The sequence below is a fragment of the Marmota flaviventris genome, chromosome 1 (genome assembly GCF_047511675.1).
Source record: "Marmota flaviventris isolate mMarFla1 chromosome 1, mMarFla1.hap1, whole genome shotgun sequence".
Classification (NCBI taxonomy): domain Eukaryota; kingdom Metazoa; phylum Chordata; class Mammalia; order Rodentia; family Sciuridae; genus Marmota; species Marmota flaviventris.
This window is the reverse complement of record NC_092498.1, coordinates 71893040-71912148: the sequence shown is the minus strand read 5'-3', so window position 1 is coordinate 71912148 and position 19109 is coordinate 71893040. Positions and strand designations below refer to the sequence as shown.

At 31.7% G+C, this 19109-nt stretch overlaps 2 protein-coding genes across 2 annotated transcripts in view; one reads left to right on the top strand and one right to left on the bottom strand.

The window, feature by feature from the left end:
- The window catches only part of Immp2l (inner mitochondrial membrane peptidase subunit 2), an 877042-nt gene that overhangs the window by 428796 nt on the left and 429137 nt on the right, over nt 1–19109 (top strand). The gene's annotated exons all lie outside the window — the stretch shown is intronic.
- On the bottom strand, nt 6267–8832 carry Lrrn3 (leucine rich repeat neuronal 3). Its single transcript, XM_027932721.3, has one exon. It carries the CDS (start codon nt 8830–8832, stop codon nt 6706–6708), a length of 2127 nt encoding a protein of 708 aa, XP_027788522.1. The 3' UTR covers nt 6267–6705.

Below are 19109 nucleotides of genomic sequence, written 5' to 3'. Positions count from 1 at the left end.
ATTATTGTTATTTTGGGGAAAAACATTTAACTTCACTGAAACTAACATATAAAATGGGATATAAAGTAAGATATTAATGCTGAACTTGAGGATTTTATGAGGATTGAATAAATTGAATTATAGTTGCGTATGCAAACATATACATTTGTATATTTGTATGTAAATCAATTCAATGTGTGTTTGTGGAGAGTGTGGGTGGTGGAGAGGAGAAAGAGAGGGAGTGTGTACAAACTTGTCTATCAGCTTTACTGACACAAGATGGGAAATGCTCATTTTTCTCATATCCTTTTCTTTTAAAACCAGGAATGGATTTCCTAAGACCACTGCAAACTGTTAGCCTGGCATGAATTCAGTGTTTAGTAAATGTTTTCTTTTTTCCCTCCTTACTTTGTTTTTTTTCTTTCTTCTTTTCCAGTTTTTACTCTTGCTACTCAAGTAAATATGAATGCATATTTATTTAAATATGGTATGTTAATAATGTATTTGCTAAATTCTATGCCTTTTATGTGCCTGGAAAATGTCTCAAACATATCATTGTCACTTCAGGACTGAGCCTGGATTGAGGTACGCATAATCCATTGGAGGGAAAATCTGATTCTTCATATCGCTCAAGATTGTATTTTATGTAATTCATTTTTTTCTACTGAATTTCTGTTGATTTGTATGGACAAAATATTTGTTAATATGAATTTTTTGTTTCCTACTATTTTTATACATCTTCTATATCATTACCATGATTAGAAGGAATTCCCTTTACACTCAGGGTTTAAATGGGCTTGATAACATTATGCTATTATATAAATTCATATATTTCATAGGTAAATATATTTGAAAACCCTGATAAAATAAGTGATTTAATGTAAAGTTTATATATTAGAATGTTGGTTTATTGATTATCTCACTGCAGAACAGTCAAGAAACCAAGCATTTTTAAGGTATTTTGGAAACAGGAATTTTATTCTTTACAGAAGAGCTTATTCTTTCCTGCAATCATTGATTAAAGGGGTGTTTACCAGAGGTGTCTGACCTTAATCCCAGTCCTCATAATGAATTTCAGCTTTTTATAGTGTTCTTTTGAAGAACTGTTTTGCTGTATTTGGCTATATTGCTTTATTAATGGCATCTCTGATAGTTTAAGAACTGTTTCTATCTTTACCAGCCTTGAGTCTGGTACCACAGATAACAGGGAGGTTATTTTATTACACTCTTCTTCTCTCAATGTGAAGATTAGGAAGGTCAATTTATGACCTGAGCTTACTCCATTATTTGTTCTAGAGGTTGGTAAACATTACAAATGGATATCACAATTGGATTTTGAATCAATAACTTCAGACACTGAACCATATGTTTTAATGAGAAACTGGATTTTCCTTACAATGGTCACATAATGCTATTAGTTTCTTGAAGATATATTAGAATTAGAAAAGGTAAATATAAACACACAAAGTACTATGATGTCTCCAAATATATTATATTTCATTCCTCTACTAAGGTCAACCACAATTCTTTTTGCTGTGCTTTGTTACTCTGGGTCACTCCACAATAAATTTGAAATCATACATGATATTTGTTCTGAATTTATTACTTACTTGAAGACCTCCGTTTGCTCTTAGGAAAAAGTCCTATTGATTCTTATGAGGTATTCAGTTCTGTAGTTGCTGTATACCACATGGCTTATTTCAAAGACAAGTAAGATTCCTCTCAGGTATAAGTAAAGTGAATTAGAATAGGTAAATAGACAAGCTCTATGGGCTTGTCTCTTTTGTAAGAATAAAAAGGAATTGTGTTTATTTCATAATGTATATTCTCAGTTGAAAATAATTTGATGCTTACTCCTCAATTCATGGGCACTTCTGCATACATGATTAGTGAAACAATTTGGCTAGATTTTAGAAATAATTTATATTTTGCTGGAATATTCTTCTTTAAAATTCTCTTTAACAATTCTTCTCAGGACTGAATATATTATTTATACTTATTAGCATTAATTCTGGTTTTTGCCCTATTGTACAAAAATGATAATTTTTTTAATGTTTCCCTTACTTCAGAAGAATAAGATAAATTTAGGACATAGTTACCCTTAAAATACTCTTTCATTTTCAAATAAACATACCAAAAAAGCTCCTATTTTGTTGACATTGGAGTCAATTTTTTTCTTTATTCCAGAATTCTTTGATACTGTTTGTAGCATTTGATTCTGGGTTTGACTGTTTCCGGCCAGCAAAATGCTGTAGTTCTCTCAAGCAATGACCTAGTTAACAATGTATTAGGACACAGTGATATTATAGAAGTGGGGCTTAGAAGCAGGGATGAGAGAAAAGATCATTGTAGTCTTTTTTCTAACTATCCCAACACAATCATTTGTAATCCTAGGTACAGCAAACATATGTGTGGAAGCCATATTGTTCACAGAAACTTTTACTTATTTGCAGTACTTTACCTTGGAAAATTAAAAAAAAGATATTGGATCAAGGAATCGTATCTCAGAATTTAATTTCTATACTTTATTCAGTGACCTCCTGAAAGTCAACATCGGGATGAAGACCAAGTTTCTGTAATTATGATATATACAGTTAGATTTTTTTCCTGATATTTATGATAGCTTTTAGAGACATTTTATCAAAATTGTCCCATTCTTTGGCAAATACCTATTTTTCAACTTTATTGTTTTAATTGTTTGCATTGTAAGGGTCTGACATATTAATTCTAAATGGCTTTATCTAACAGGCTACTGTATGAAACTTGAAGGTTTTCCTTTACAGTTATTGGAAGATTTTTTTAACCATTAGTATTGATAGTGTAAAATGATTCTCCTTGTAAAATATATAAATGCTTTGTCATTGCTAGATTAACTTCTTGAATATAACTTTCATTTTCTTGGTTGACCAAACTCTATGAGTTTAAAATAGGGAAAATATAACAGTTATCCATGCTTATATGCCTAGAAATAATTTATGAGATGTAGATAGGCTTCTTGATTTAATCAAGGAGATTATTAGCCTAGTTTTAATAGATATAGTGAATAAAATCAATACTAAATTTAAACCATGTTCCTATATCAACATATTACATTTTTGACCAAGAAAAATATCGTAATTTTCAGAGTATTTTCATCTCATTAAATTTTGAGTTGAATTTTCCTCCATATGATTTTAACTGATTATTAGAGTCAATACATATTTTTGAAAACATTGAGAAAATAAATGAGAATATAAGTCTGTAGAATATTAATCCCTAGACAACAAGGAATTTGTGTTGTTTGTGGCTTTTTTCCCCAGTAATCATAGCCATATAATAGACATTTTCTGATAATAAACAAAAGATAAATGAATAAGCTAAGTAGTTATCAGTTTCAGCTTATGCTTATCTATAGATATTTGTGACTAAAAACTTTTTGTTTAAATAGAATAAAAATTTAAGAACTGAAATAGGTATCAAAAGACTGATACACGTTACCAAAAATCTATTTCATTTCTTCCTTTGAAAAATAATGTCATGCTACTGGTTGACTTTGCTGACAGTTTCATATTTTTTCCACAGTTTTTTATATACAATGGCACACTGATTAATGATGAGTTACATTCTGATAAATGTATGGTCAGTTTATTTTGTCACTGTGTGAACATAATAAAGTGTACTTATTCAAACCTAGATGGTATAGTGAATCAGTCAAGTGGCTTCTTGATGTAATCAAGAGGCATAATCAACATGAGACATATGAGGGTATTGCCAGCATAACATGGCATAGTGTTTAATAGTGCAATTTAAAAAAAATAAGCTGAAGGAGCACACTCTACAATAATGATGAAAGTATAATATAATATGTAAACCAGCAACTTAGTCACTAATTATCAAGTATTATATATTATACATAATTGCATATGCTTTACTTTTATACACCTGAAAGTGTATTAAATTTGTTTATATCACCATTATCAAATAAATGATGCTTTGTGATGTGATGTTAGGAGAGCCAAGAGATCAGTAGGCAATAGGAAATTTTCAGCTTCTTTAAAATCTTTTGAGGCCACTTTAATATAAACCTACTATTGATGATTAGAACTTTGTTATGCAGCACATAACTATGTTTGCATTGAACTGGGCATGCTTATTTCAGAAAATTTTGATTTTTGTAGTATGAATTAGAAAATATGTAATTCTTTTTAAATCATTTTTTGCTTTCCTCCATTCAAGGTAAACCAATGGATTGGCATTCATAGAGTATAAACTTTAGAGTGTAGATTGTAATAGGTAAACTTCTCTGTTGCAACAGATTCATTTGCCTGGTGAAACACAATTATAAGTTATATGCTTTGAGAAATTTGACAAGTGCTAGTTAATTTTATGTGAAGTTGAAGGACATAACTTTGGTAGTATGAAATATCATGTCAACATTAAAGCAAATACCTTTTTTTCTTACTGTATTTTAGATTAAAATTAAGTCAATAAATAGGATCATGATTTGCTTTGAGCATCTGTATTTATTTGGTTGTAACACAAATACTTAATTTCAGTACTCACTACTAGATGTCTCTTCTTAAGGCTTTTCATAAGTTTCAAAGGAAATATGTAACTCAAAATGCATTCTCAGATATATGATATATTTGTGATGGATCTTCATGCAGATAGACTTAAAAGTAATATACAAGTTACCAGGTCAGATTCTTGCTGACCTATACAATACCTGAATCCTAATAGGTCCTATTTCAGCTCCTATATCTTTGACAAATAGCTGAGCTCCAAAAATCTCTGTCCACAGTACTGAAACCTCTCGTGATGTATGAGCATGTCTTGCTGATAAATTCTAATGTCAGCCGCTGTGTGATAGTGATTCATCAGATTGTAAAATTTGGGTTTGGGGAACACATTGAATTAGTAAGTTCCACATTTTAGTTGTGTTAAAATTAACACAGTTTGTTCTTTTGTTTTAAAGAATTTATAATAATTACCTTTCACATTGTCAAAAGTAGTTTAGAATTTAATTTGAAATTATCAATGCTATCACAAAAGAAATGTCTAATATTAATAAATAAATTGATATTATTGCAGTGCTGAAAATGTTTACATAGCAATGACATGTTGATAATAAGCATCAAGCTACTGTGAGAAGTTAGACACTTGATTATGAACAAACACAACAGTAATAGACATGGAAGCTATGTGGCTTTGTTACGATAAGCAATTTGCCTATAAAAACTATGGCTTATTATCTTAAAATTTGAAACAATATTTTAGGCTGTTTTCTTTGTACAAAAATATGTTTAATTTGCAAGACTCTGAGTTTTTGTTTGTAAAAATGACTAAAAACCTCAATGATCTTAGTTGGGTTTTTTTTTTTAAGTAAAATTCTTACATATAAAAGATTTTTAAATAACTAGCAATGTTCTTGACACTTCTTTTCACTGATTTGCAATTTTGTAAGCTGGTTTTTAGTACTTTAAATATAAACTTAGAGGACTGCATTGTGTTTTTATTTTACTCTAAATAATTTCACAATTTTTTTCTTACTGAAAGTTTTCTTAAATTTTTAATAAACTGCAGCTATCTGACTTATGCTATTTTTATGTTAGGGTAAAATTGATAAAAGGTAGAATTTTATGAATTTGAACCTGTCAAACTTTTACTACTAATCTATTATATTTCATAGTGAAATTCTAAAATCATTCTCTTAAAATTTGGATATATTGTTTTCTTGCTATGTTTGCAACATAATGAATTATTTGGTTTTCAGTGAAGCTTATTAAGTGTTTAAAATCACAGAGAGATCTGAAAGTTACATTTATATCATAAGCCATCCTGAAATTTGGCAATATTTCCCGCAAAGCAAGCAGCCTAAAGCTGAGCTACTATCAATAAAATTGAAATAACGCTTTCAGCCACTGAGGTATTAGATTTACATTATCCAAATCTAATAATTAAATCCACTTCAAATGCTACGTGTTAAGAAAAATCTTTAAGAGAATATATAATTTCCTGGAGGATTTGTTCCAGTCAATAATTAAAGTATTAGATACAATATTATCATTGCCTTTTAATATTGATAAAATGCTTTTTAAAATCCATTTTTGTGCACTATATAAATGTAGTTACATAACCCAATAAAGTGTCTTATACTTAACATTCAAAATTTCATTATAAAAAAACACTTTTGAAAAAGTGGTCATTTAAATGATATCTGATCAACTGATATTTTCCAGAAATTATTCTTTATTTAGAAACAAAAACAAGACAAAAGCAATTGATTTTAATCCAAAATGTATTTTTCCTTATAAAAGAGGTCCACATACTCACTGTGTCTACTCTACATAATTTGTCCTTTTTTATTACACCACGTGTCAATTCAAGTTTATCTGGTCACTGCAAAAACTCGTGGCTAATATGTGTAATACAACACAGGAGGAGGTATTGCTCAGTTCAACTACTCTTATATACTTAAAAAAAAATACAGAAATGTTTTTGTCCACTTTAATTGTCGTCCAGACATAAAAGTTACATGAAAGTTCTAGAAAATGGAATTATTTATTTGGTTGCCACAGTACCCTTGAAGCCAGTTAATTAAAATGCTGAACTTGTACATGTTTCCATTGGTCATGAGCAGCATTGGTGAAGCTTAACCTTCTTTGTAGAAAGTTAGGTTTCTCTGCCTGTTTTTTAATTCAACTGGAGTTTTGAGCTTTTCTTTGAAGTTAGTTGAGTTGGTTGTTTTTATGACATATTTGTTGGCACACCTATCACTGTTGCTTTCACTTCTAAGTTTGTACTTTTCTCTTTACCTGCTTCCCAGAGGTTTATCAGAGGAGGATAAAGCTCACTGAATGCAAAGGTTGGTTTGTGTAAGTAATTCCTTACATGGCTATGTTTATCATCACAGTTTATTTCTTGAGAGAGGCAGCTGAAAAGACATATTACACCAATAATCCCTAGAAGGCCTCCAAGACAGGCCATAAACGTTGTGGTGTTACTCTTTTCATACTCTTTTCGACCTTGGTCCACACCTTTTGTGGTGACATTTATACATTGTTTTCTGTTTTTCTGATATATTGTGGGGATATCAATACAAATTTTGTACTCAGTGGATGGGTTCAGATGCGTAAGATTATATACCTTGACATCAGATGGTATTCGAGCACTTTGGGCAGCATGAGAATTTTCAGTCTTGACAAAGGCAGTCCACTTAACACTGGATTTGAGAATTTTTGAACTTGCTTTCCAAGATACCAGAACTGAATTGGCCTGAATATCTCTTATTTTGATATTCAAAGATCCATTATTATCTTGGGGAAAAGAACCATCCACTTTGATCATAATAGACTTTAAGTCAGCACCAACTAGGTTAGTCGCTATACAAGTATATAGACCCCCTTCTTTGGGGGTTATGCCACTTATATCTAGTGTGCCTTCAGAATGAACATAGAACTTATCTGTCAGAGTATTAGGTAATAGTTTTTGACCAGAAGGTGTTATCCAGTAGATTTCAGGCTGTGGCTCTGCCGTTGCTCTACAGTGAAGGGAGACATAGCTATTAGCTTCTACATCCAAATTAGAAGGAAAGCTCTCAGGAGCTATAAGAGGGAGGCAAATTTCCATCATATCCCTGAAATGCACTTGTCGAACATTCTGGCCTTGGAATTCAGGTGGGTCCACACAAAACAGTGCATCTGGCTCCATAAATCGAATGTTGGTTTTGTTCATATTAATCCAACGGATGACACAGTCACACCTGATTGGATTGCTGTGTATGCTGATTTCCTTGAGGTTTGGCAGAGACTCAATGGTACCATGGTATAGGGCACTGAGGGCATTGCTGTTCAACATGAGTGATTCCAGCTTGGGGAGTCTGAAAAATGCATTAGGGTGAATGTAAGACAATCTGGGGTTGTTAGTAGCTTCTATTTTTCTTAAATCTGGCAAGTTATCCACAGCAAGACTGTCGATGGAAATCAGCTCAGGCATATTATTTATCCCCAACTCTTTTAAGTGTAGCATATTGCTAAAATCACCTCTTCGTATTCTATTAATAGGATTTTTGTTTAGATCCAAAAATTTGAGGTTTACAACTTTTTGAAGAGCAACATGGGGCACTTTGATAAGCCTGTTGTCATAAAAAGAGATGCTTTCTAAGTTTTCAAGTCCAACCAAGGCATTATCTGGTATTTCCGTGAGGTTTATACCAGCTATAACCAGACTGCGAAGATTGATAAGAGGCTTAAAGTTCATGTCTTTGATTCTGATGATTGGATTTTCTCCAATCATCAGAATCTCTAGATTTGGAAGAGCATCGAACCACTTACTGTTGATCATCTGCAGTCTATTTGAATTGAGATGAAGTCGAAGAAGATTATGTAGGCCAATAAAAGCTCCGGGTGAAATTGTAGAAAGCAAGTTGTGATTAATATAGAGTTCTTGTAAGTTACTCAGTCCAGACAGACATTTTTCAGGCAGCTCAGTAAGTTTGTTTTCTTCTAGGTACACAGAAAGGAGCTGTTGCATCTTTTTTACATTAATATTGGTGACTGAAGATAAATTGTTTTGAGATAAATCCAGGCCAGTAAGGTTTACTGGAAAGTCTATGGAATATTCAATTTTTGCAATATTGTTTGTCTGTAGGAGCAGAATCTGTGTATCAGCAGGCAATCTGGCTGGGAAACTTAAAAGACCTAAATCATTACAATCCACTGTAGATGCCTCCATATAAATGGATCTGGGTGTAAACCAAGGCCTGATTTCACATGTACATAACTGTGGGCAATCCAATTTTTTATCTACAGCTTGTACTAGTGTAGTAATAGCTAGGCCAAGTAGCACATGAATTTGGAGTGGCATGTCCTTCATCTTAACTTTCTTCTTCAGAAATTTAATGGGCCCTTAAGGATTCCACAGTCACTACTTGTAAGTTTAATAATAGCTGATTGATAAGGGGAATACTTGCATTTGTCAAATGATGAATTCCATAGAACTATAGAGTTTTTCTTCATGGAAAGAAGTGTGAGTGCCACAATTGCTTTGTCCAAAAACGTCATACATATTGGAGAAAAGAAGGTCACTATTTCCTTAATGATATAATATTGATGAACTTTTTGAAGATGGAGTATGTATAGATGGTCACAGGAAATTGAGCAATTCATTTATTTAAGAGTATACTATTCAAATCCCATGCTTGGTCAGTACTTGCAGGAATAGCAGCATTATGCTAAATACAATAAAGTAAAGAATAAAAGAAAAAAAGAAAAATAATTAGTACGAAGAAAAAACATAATATCCATTAACTAATTATTTCATATATAAATAGTTCCTTCAGTAAGTTTTGACTGGATTGTTGTTATAACTAACCCTCAGGTTTGGCCTAGACATCGGATAGGCTCAGAGATTTAATCTTTAGAAGGCTGAAGCATCATTAAATTTAATAAATATTCTTCCAGGATTTTCCTGTTATATCAAGTCTTGTTTATACCCTAAGTTTTATTTATTATATTTTTTATTCCCTCTACCATTTAATAATGGGGGAAGGACGATCTTTCAATGATGTTGGCTCTTTTGTCCTTCTTAGGAAATAATATTGTTCTATTACAATCACATGAGTTAGACTGTGGTTTCTTAGGCCCATAGGAGATAGTATTTGGAGACATAATTATAAAATGATTGTTAAATGAAACAGAAAAAGTGGTATTGAGGTGGAATTCTCATTTTCATTCATGCCCCTCTCCATAGTGTCCTTTGCATAAAGAGACATGATGTAGGAAAAAGCATACACTCATACATTGTTAGTGGGACTGCAAATTAGTACAACCACTCTGGAAAGCAGTATGGAAATTCCTAAAAAAATAATAGACACTGCTACATCGATGTTCATAGCAGCACAATTCACAATAGCAAGACTGTGGAACCAAACTAGATGCCCTTCAATAGACGAATGGATAAAAAAAAATGTGGCATTTATACACAATGAGTATTACTCTGCATTAAAAAATGACAAAATCATAGAATTTGCAGGGAAATGGATGGCATTAGAGCAGATTATGCTAAGTGAAGCTAGCCAATCCCTAAAAAACAAATGCCAAATGTCTTCTTTGATATAAGGAGAGTAACTAAGAACAGAGTAGGGTCGAAGAGCATGAGAAGAAGATTAACATTAAACATGGATGAGAGGTGGGAGGGAAAGGGAGAGAGAAGGGAAATTGCATGGAAATGGAAGGAGACCCTCAGGGTTATACAAAAGTACATACAAGAGGAAGTGAGGGGAAAGGGAAAAATAATACAAGGGGGACAAATGAATGACAGTAGAGGGGGCAGAGAGAGAAGAGGGGAGGGGAGGGGAGGGGGGGATAGTAGAGGATAGGAAAGGCAGCAGAACACAACAGACACTAGTATGGCAATATTTAAATCAATGGATGTGTAACTGATGTGATTCTGCAATCTGTATATGGGGTAAAAATGGGAGCTCATAACCCACTTGAATCAAAGGGTGAAATATGATATATCAAGAACTATGTAATGTTTTGAATAACCAACAATAAAAAATAAAATAAAATAATAATAGGAATAGAAATACCATATGACCCAAGAATCCTACTCTTTGGTATATATAAGATCTTAAATCAGCATACTATAAGGATGCAGGCACATCAATGTTAATAGCTAAACATTCACAATAGCTAAGATGTAGAACCAATCTAGGTGCCCATCAAGAGATGAATGGATTAAAAAATGTGCTATTTGTACACAATGGAGTCATAAAGAAGAATGAAATCATGGCATTTTCAGGTAAATTGATGGAACTGAAAAATATCATGCTAAGTGAATTAAGCCAGACACAGAAAGTCAAGGGTCAAATGTTTTCTCTCATATGTAGGTATACCAAAATTAGGAGAGAAAATAATAGAAGAGGACTCTCATGAAAATAGAAGAGAGATCAGTGGAGTAGAGGAAGGAGATAAGAGGGAGGAGGAAGAGGTTGGGAAAAAGGAAGAACAGTGGAATGAAGCTAACCAAACTTTCTTATGTACACATCTTAATAAGCCACAGTGAATCTCACTAATTGAAAAAATATATAAATAAATAGAAGAAAGATCAGTATACCAGATGAAAGGAAACAGAGGGAGGGAGGAAGATGGGGAAAGGGGAAGTACTGGGTACTGAAACATAATATCATGGTTAATTTTGACATATCTCTAATAAACTAATAAAAAGTGACTCGAACTTGGCAATATTTGGATGATATTAATCATGACTTATTATGGGTAGACCTTATAATTATATAAGGTCTCTTATATAATTATTCACAACTGGAGTTCATGTTAATGTTTGGTTGCTTTATTTATCCCTGGAAATAATTTACATTCCATTAATCACAAACAATAAACCTTATTACTTCAGCATGACAGACTTATTTTTTTTTAATGGATATCAGTGTCTTTATCACCAAGAAATAAACAATTCCAGAACCACATTGCAGACTGATACAAGGGATGTTTTAAAATACCATGCTACTTTTTGGTGTACACTCAATTCCGTTGAACTGCGGCTGAGCTCACTTGTCAAGTATGCAGAAGAGCATTGATGTGACTAGTTTCTTCCTTCTGGGGCTTGTTGCCTTTTAGCAATAATAGCCATAGCCCTCTACTACTGTTCCTTTTTCAAGCTCTCCCCAATAATGATAGTTTTGACAGCATTGTTGCCTAAGTTTATGATAAGGTGGGTGCTTCAGTGACAAACTTAAATATACTTGGAGATGTGGTCATTATGGAGAGAGAATCTCTCTCTCTCTCTCTCTCTCTCTCTCTCTCTCTCTCTCTCTCGTTAAAAGAAAAGACATTGTTCCTCAAAATCATGAATCATTTATAGCTCAAAGTCACACCTAATTTGCTTCTTGCTCTTTATTTTCAGAAATGTGATTTTTTATCTAAAAACTGAGTGAGAAGATTTAGATAACTACTACAATATCTTTGCTATTTTCTTTATTACTTCATCTGATTACTGACCTAAAACTCCTTTTTTTTTTTTTTTTCAACTGAATGATCATTCCAGCTATTACTTCTGTCTTAACTAGGTTCTAAGCCCGTTGAGGGTAGAATGTAACACTGTGCATTTTTTACTGAAGATTCCTGATAATCTTGTTTAGCCTATGGGTCTTCTCCATACATATCCTCATCTTCTGCCATTTTCCTACCTTCAGCTTCCTTTTTATTGGTAAAGCAATTGATGCTTCTCCATATTCTGGCAACCTGCTATGCCTCTTCCTTTCAATTAATTGCTACTGTTTTTTCCAACCTCACTTCAATCATCTCTATTCTGGTAAGACTATCTTCCACATAACCTCTACCTCTAGTTGTACTTAGGTACCCACTCTCCACTCTGCAGTGGTCCCATGGGCCTCGTACACCTAGTATACCAATTAATTGGTTTTATTGTCTCCAGCAATGAGGAACTTATATTCTCCTTTAAATTAACCAGAAGATTGGAAATATTAAACATGAAGCATTTTTTTGGAGGCAATGTTAACCTAAAAATGCTACCTTTTATTTAGAAATTATTCTGGTGGGTGAAAATTGAAAAAAAAAATATATATATATACATACACACATATATATACATACACATACACATATGTATATTATACACATATTTCTAATTAAATATATATATTTTTTAATTAGAAAAACTTTCCTGACTCCATTTCATTATTTATGAAGCCCTATACTACAAATAACTATGATTTGAACTAGATTAATCCTAGCAATGTAGAAAACAAGATTTCTTATGGTGGTGAACAAACTCAAATTTTATTTATCCCTGTCTATAGGAAGAAATTGTCAACATGGGAAACAGAGTAGAGAATATAGAAGTTTAACCTGTCTTCATTGTAGTATTTACTTTTCCTTATGACTGTGGAAATTATCATGATGCTTTCACTAATAGACTATTTGATATGGATTATTTGCAGGAAACTAAAGCAATAATAATAATAATAATCACTTAATGCTTTATAGTTTTCAAAGTCCATTTGTTATTTTTATATTAACAATGGCCTTGTGAAATAGGTTAGTTAGATACTTTAATACCCATTTTTTAATGTGAAGGTATTGATTTTTTTGTGGCAGTGCAGGGGATTACAACCATGGCTTTGCATATGCAAGCCCAGCATTCTACCACTGAGCTATACTCCCACCTTAACGTAAGGATATTGAGATCTTACATTATTGTGATCTCATATACCTGAAATCACACAGCTGATAAAAGACAGAACCTAGGATTTCTTCTTAGGCCCTCACCATTTTCTAGACAGCTACATTGCATAAATATATAGAAATGAGATCATTTTGACTGATAGGGTTATTATTTTACCTCTTAAGAAGAGTTGGCATTACCTTGGTCTTCAGATTTTTGAATTGAGAAAATTAATTTTATCAATCCACTAGTAATGACTAGGGTATGCACATGAGTCAAAATCACAAGGGACCAGTGTACAAAACCAAAGTGCCCATTCATTACAATGAAAATACTTGTCCAATGCTTTTGCTCCATTTTGAAAAATATACTTGGAAACATAAATTATGAATCTTCAGTTTACTTGAAGATTCAGTTTACTTTAATAATACACAATCAGAGACAGAGATGCCAGGTTAGAATTCTTAATTATCACAGTCATTAAAAATGACAGCTGGGCTGGGGTTGTGGCTCAGTGGTACAGTGCTCGCCTAGTACATGTGAGGCATGGGGTTCCATCCTCAGCACTGAATGTAAGTAAATAAAATAAAGGTATCCACCTACAACTAAAAAAAAAATTAATAAGAAAATTACAGCCTGCGTATCTGTTTTTCTAAGCCAAATATCTATGGGAACTAGACCTCTTACAGAAACCTTTTGTTGGGAAGCTTTTCCTGAGTATCTTCTTGTTCACCACACACTTGTTGCTTAATCATTTGTGTTATATTTTTCTATTCCCTTACTAACCATGAGTTTAGTAAGTTCTGATTGGGTTAATAATGTACATTAGATAATTAAATTATTATTATAAATTGCTAGTTTATTCCTTTACTAAACTTTGATTATTAGATTATTATTCTTGCTAGAAAATAAGGTTATTATTATTAGGGGTGGTGCTCAACACACTATTGATTTGATAATATCAATACAGTTAGTTGGTTGATAAGCACTTAGCTCCTTATCTCCAGAGTACAAGTCATTAGACAAAGGTTTACCAATTGATAACTTACAAATGTCTTTATATCATTTGTACTGAATGATAACATATGAAATAGTGATTAAATTAGGTTTAAAATATTTTTAAGAATCTGAAAATAAACACAGTCAATACAAATGAGGATAAAAAAGATACACCCTCAGATTTTTTTTAGGAAAGTATAAATGTCACAATTATACTGCAAAGTGTCCATTGGCAAAACAGAAAATGATTCACTTTACAGACACCAGTTTAAAAGCAAAGCTGTTCCTTAGAGTCATGTTGTACTACTGAGAAAATGGTTTCAGCTGTTGGCCTTTTGGGGATTCCAGCTAGATAATAATCATAATTAATGGTATTAATTTTAAAAGAGATTTTTCTTTCTTTTTTATACACATCTGTATAAAAATTTTAAAAATCACAAACTAATTATGTCTTAAAATAAATTGACCATTTTAATCATTTTTCATAATTTAAATTCCCTGATTCTTTTTATTTTTCTCCTCCCTTTCTCTCATCTTCCTTCTCTTCCTTGTAATGTTTTTCCTTTTTTTGAACACATTGAATCTAAGGTGGAAAATGCTTTCAAGCTCAAAAAAGTTGTATTAGAGAATTATTTGATATACTTACATAATTATCCTACTCCTATCAATTATCAAGGAAATTTTTCTATGAAGTAAGAGTGAAGAAATCACACTTTAAAATAAAATAATGTTTCAATTTGAGTTTTAAAAGGTTTAGGACTCTTGCTAAGGAAGATGCTAAGGCACCTAGCACAGGGATTAGATATTATATTATTGTGGATGGATGTGTAAATGAATAAAAAGTGTATGATATATAGTTGAAATAGTTTGGGGATTTCCTCCCTTAAATATGGTAATTATCAATATGCAAATAAATGTTGCCAAAAGTAGATGCATTGTTATTAAATGACTTTATTTTGTAAAAATGAATTCATATGGTCCTACTTTTAGGTGTTATGACTCAGAGCTAACTAAAAATTAACTACTATTCTTTTCGCTTGTTTTTTTCACATAAAGCTATATTAGAAGGTCATTTCTGTATCTTCTTTTAAAGACAACAACATCTTTCATATATTAAAGTAAAATGTATTATAGTCAAATATTTTAAAAATTTGAAAGACATTGTTATTGAAATGTTACCAGGAATGGAAACTCACATCTTGATAAATTTTATTATATAAATTTTCCTTCAAGTACTAAATCATATAATTTCAAAGTTCATTTTTATTAGAGCATATCATCTATCTCCCTTTCATTTATTCATCCATTCAATTGTTCAATAAATATTTGTGGAAGACCTACAACATTAGTCACTGTGTTTTCATTTCTGATTTTTCCACTTTGTAAGATTTTTAAGAAAAATTTTAGATTTTTTTATTGATAGAATGTAGTTTTGCAGTTCAATTAAGCATTTTTTGTTGATTATGACCATATATATATTTTAATTTTAACATTAAAGCACTTTAAACTGGAATTTTCCTAATATCTTCGTCATTTTGTCCTTTTGCCGTTTTTCTCACAGTACATTTAATATCTCATATTGGCTCCCCTGCATAGAATTTGCCTGAAGAATAGCCACAGGCCTAAAATATTTAATATGGGACACTGACAGCATGTAGCCTCCCAATTTAGTCCATTAAAAGAAAGCAGTTTTAAGATTTTTTATAACTTTAATTTTTAATATCTGCAGACACTCATCATAACTTTTCTTTTTAAAGTAATTTTTATATTTGAGAATCTAAAAATACAAATTGTTTCTTGAGATAATTATATAGGTAGCCTTTTATGGAAAAAGCTACCTTTCCCATAGAAATGAGATCTTCATTCTTTAAGCTTTTTCATCTGTGTTTTATCCTTCATGAAATAGTGATTGAATACCTACCTTTTGGCAGCTGCTCTTGTAGCCATAAATAGGGTGAAATAACTGCTCATCAAGCTCTCAGGTGTCTAAGGAGTAAATAGCAAAGAAGAATACTGCACAATAGATTTGATTTACATTAAAGGTATATGTGGTATTCTGTGGAAACACAAGAAAGGTAATGCTTTGATCTGTGTGTCCAACAGGAGCTGCCTGAATATTTAATGGTCTTTTGTGATGCTTTTAAAAATTCAGCTGGGAGTATAGTGGGGAAACATGGGGGTAAGAACATTCAAAATCCACCATCATTCAGAGGAATTTTTACAATGGTAAGGATTAAGAACAAAATGTGCCTTCTTCCTTGTACCTCGTTATTATAATATAAAGAATCCTGAGAAAGAGCAACATTTTGATACTTGACTTGTGTTTAAAAAAAAAAAAATGGTGAAGGTAGAAAGTTGCCATGGCTACATAAAAACTCAGTTTTTCCTTTTCTTCTATAGTGAACTGCTAGCTAAGTTTGTTTGTATAAAGAACTTAAATTCTGTTCTCCCATTATCTGGTTTTATATTCCTTTGTTGTAAAATTTAGTCTCTCTTCAATTCTAATTGAAGGTTTCATATCCCAAAGGTGTTGTTGAATTATACTAAATGTATCCCTATAAAATACTGCTCTTGTTTGCTTGAGAAATATTTATTTTTGTGTTTCTCAAACCTAATTATTTGACTATGTATGTCAGCTTTCAAGTGAATGTTTAGAGTGGCTTGATAAAACTTCTTCTGACCTGTTAATAAGAAATTGGCATAGGTTAAAAACATTTACTTTGTGTTAAGAAAGACTGGCCAGACTTATGAGGTGTTTTTGTAATTGTGAACAGGATACCACTCTTCCCTGTGCCTTAAATTAATTATCTTTAAAATTTAGGAACAAGGTTATAAAATAAATCTGACAATAAAATCTGAGTCCCAGGAGTTTCCTGTTGGTGTAATGATTTCTATATATTCATAAATTATCAGCTTGTTATAATACTGTCATTTCTCATTATGAAAAGACTTTTGATTTATATAAGATCTTTAAGATCCTTTCATATTTTAAATTTATATGATGTATGATATTATTCTGTGAATGTAAAAGTTTTTTTAAAAGGAGCCTAAAAATCAGCCTAAAAATCACAAATCTGATTTTAACCTTTGTATTCTATAGTTGATCAAAAGTTTATACTCAATACTCTAGTCCTATACAATTAACAAATTAGGGTCAGTGAATTTTAGTTGTTATTTGGCATTTAAAGGTTATAAAATTAATTATGTGCCATTATTCCTGTTTAATTTTAAGTTTATGTCTATGTAGTAGTAAATGAAATGAGAGAGTAAACTAGCCACTTGAGAGAAATTTTTTGCATTAGAAACCTTGATCTAAATATGGAAATGGATTCAAATTCTTTCATTTTGTCTCCAAAACTCTGCCTTAACACTGTGCTCTACTTCCTCTCAACTTGGTATTGGAGTAGCACCATTCATCTTCTGATCTTTTCAGAAAGGTGTTTCCTGAAACTGGACAGATGCACTGCATTTGCTGTTGCTTTCGTCATTGTTGAGTGCTTCTCTCTTGCTAAAGTTTTACTGCAATGGAATTTAAAAGGTGGTTGGGTGTTGTGGGAAGCAGTAGAGTAATAAAATCTATTTTCTAGGTCTAGTTTTGCTACACTGGTTATTCAGATCACATTGTTATCTGAGTCTTAATTGTTCAAAAAAAAAAAAAAAAAACCAATCACTAAATTTTCACTGTTTTTCCAGTTTGGTTGGATACTCTATGAAATTCAAGAAATTTCTTATGAAGCTGCCATTAGAAAAATGTCTGCTTTTAGAGTAGGCTTTAGAGAATGAGGAATAAAATCTGAGTCTCAGGAGAGTTTCATGTTGGTGTAGTGATTATTCATAAATTATCAGCTTGTCATGATACTGTCATTTCTCATTACGAAAAGACTTTTGATTTATATTTGTTTTTAATTATAGTTTTTGCTCAACTGAGCACTTCATTAATAGCATTATATATGAAGTTGATTTTTGTACATGATTAGCAAAACAAATTATATTGCTAAGCCATAACTTCTGTCTTTATGTTTGTATCTCTTTTGTGAGCATCATTCCATACATTGGGGAATTCTAATTTAGTGTATGGCATAATAGTAGTTCATTTAATATTGTTTGAGAGCAAATGGATTTTAATTGCTGGATTTGCTTTGGGGGGGGAGGGGTCTTCCTTTTCTCATTCTCTTGTTATTCAACATTTGTATAGTCCCAAGTATAGCCCTCTCTAGGGAAATATGTTCACTTATGCATTATCCTTAAAATTGGTTCATCTTAGATTGATGTATAATCATCATTATTTCCAAATTAGGGAATACAGTGATGGAAAACTTGGTTTGGGTTATAACTGAAGCATAGATATTTGTGTACTTGAATAAATACTGACAGAGTGTACAAGGACATTCATGTTAATTTTGGATTTTCATCATATTTATTCATGTTTTACCTGTTTGTCAAACTGTAGCCTTAATACAGAGTGTTAGGATTACAAGTAGTCTATAAAAGAATTTTTCAGACCTATACAAATTCATGCAAAATTTGTAATTTTTTACTTGTAGTCAGGAACAATATATATAAATTTGTAAAAAAATAATAGTTTCCTGACACAATTTGTATATATGTGTGCATGCACATGTATATACTGAGATACTTTTTGGTTCTGCTCAGAAAATCCTGAATGCTATTAACTAAATTTACTAAGAACTGAAGTTTCTCATGTTTTCCAATTTTTATTCTTATCCACAGATGTTGTGGGTGACCAATTTAGTTATGTATCAATTTACATTTTAAAATTTTCATAAGTTAAGAAAAAGTGTCCACAAATATATTTTCCTTATTTCTTTGACATTTTTGGTCTCTAAAACCTCATTCTTATCACTCAGTTCCAGTTTATTTGAGAAACCAATGCAGTGAGATTATTTATAAAGGGAGCTCTTATTTTATCTCAAAGGAATTGCTAG

Excerpts from the sequence above, each read along its gene's own strand:
- Lrrn3 (XM_027932721.3), bottom strand. The coding sequence starts at position 8,832 with ATGAAGGACATGCCACTCCAAATTCATGTGCTACTTGGCCTAGCTATT.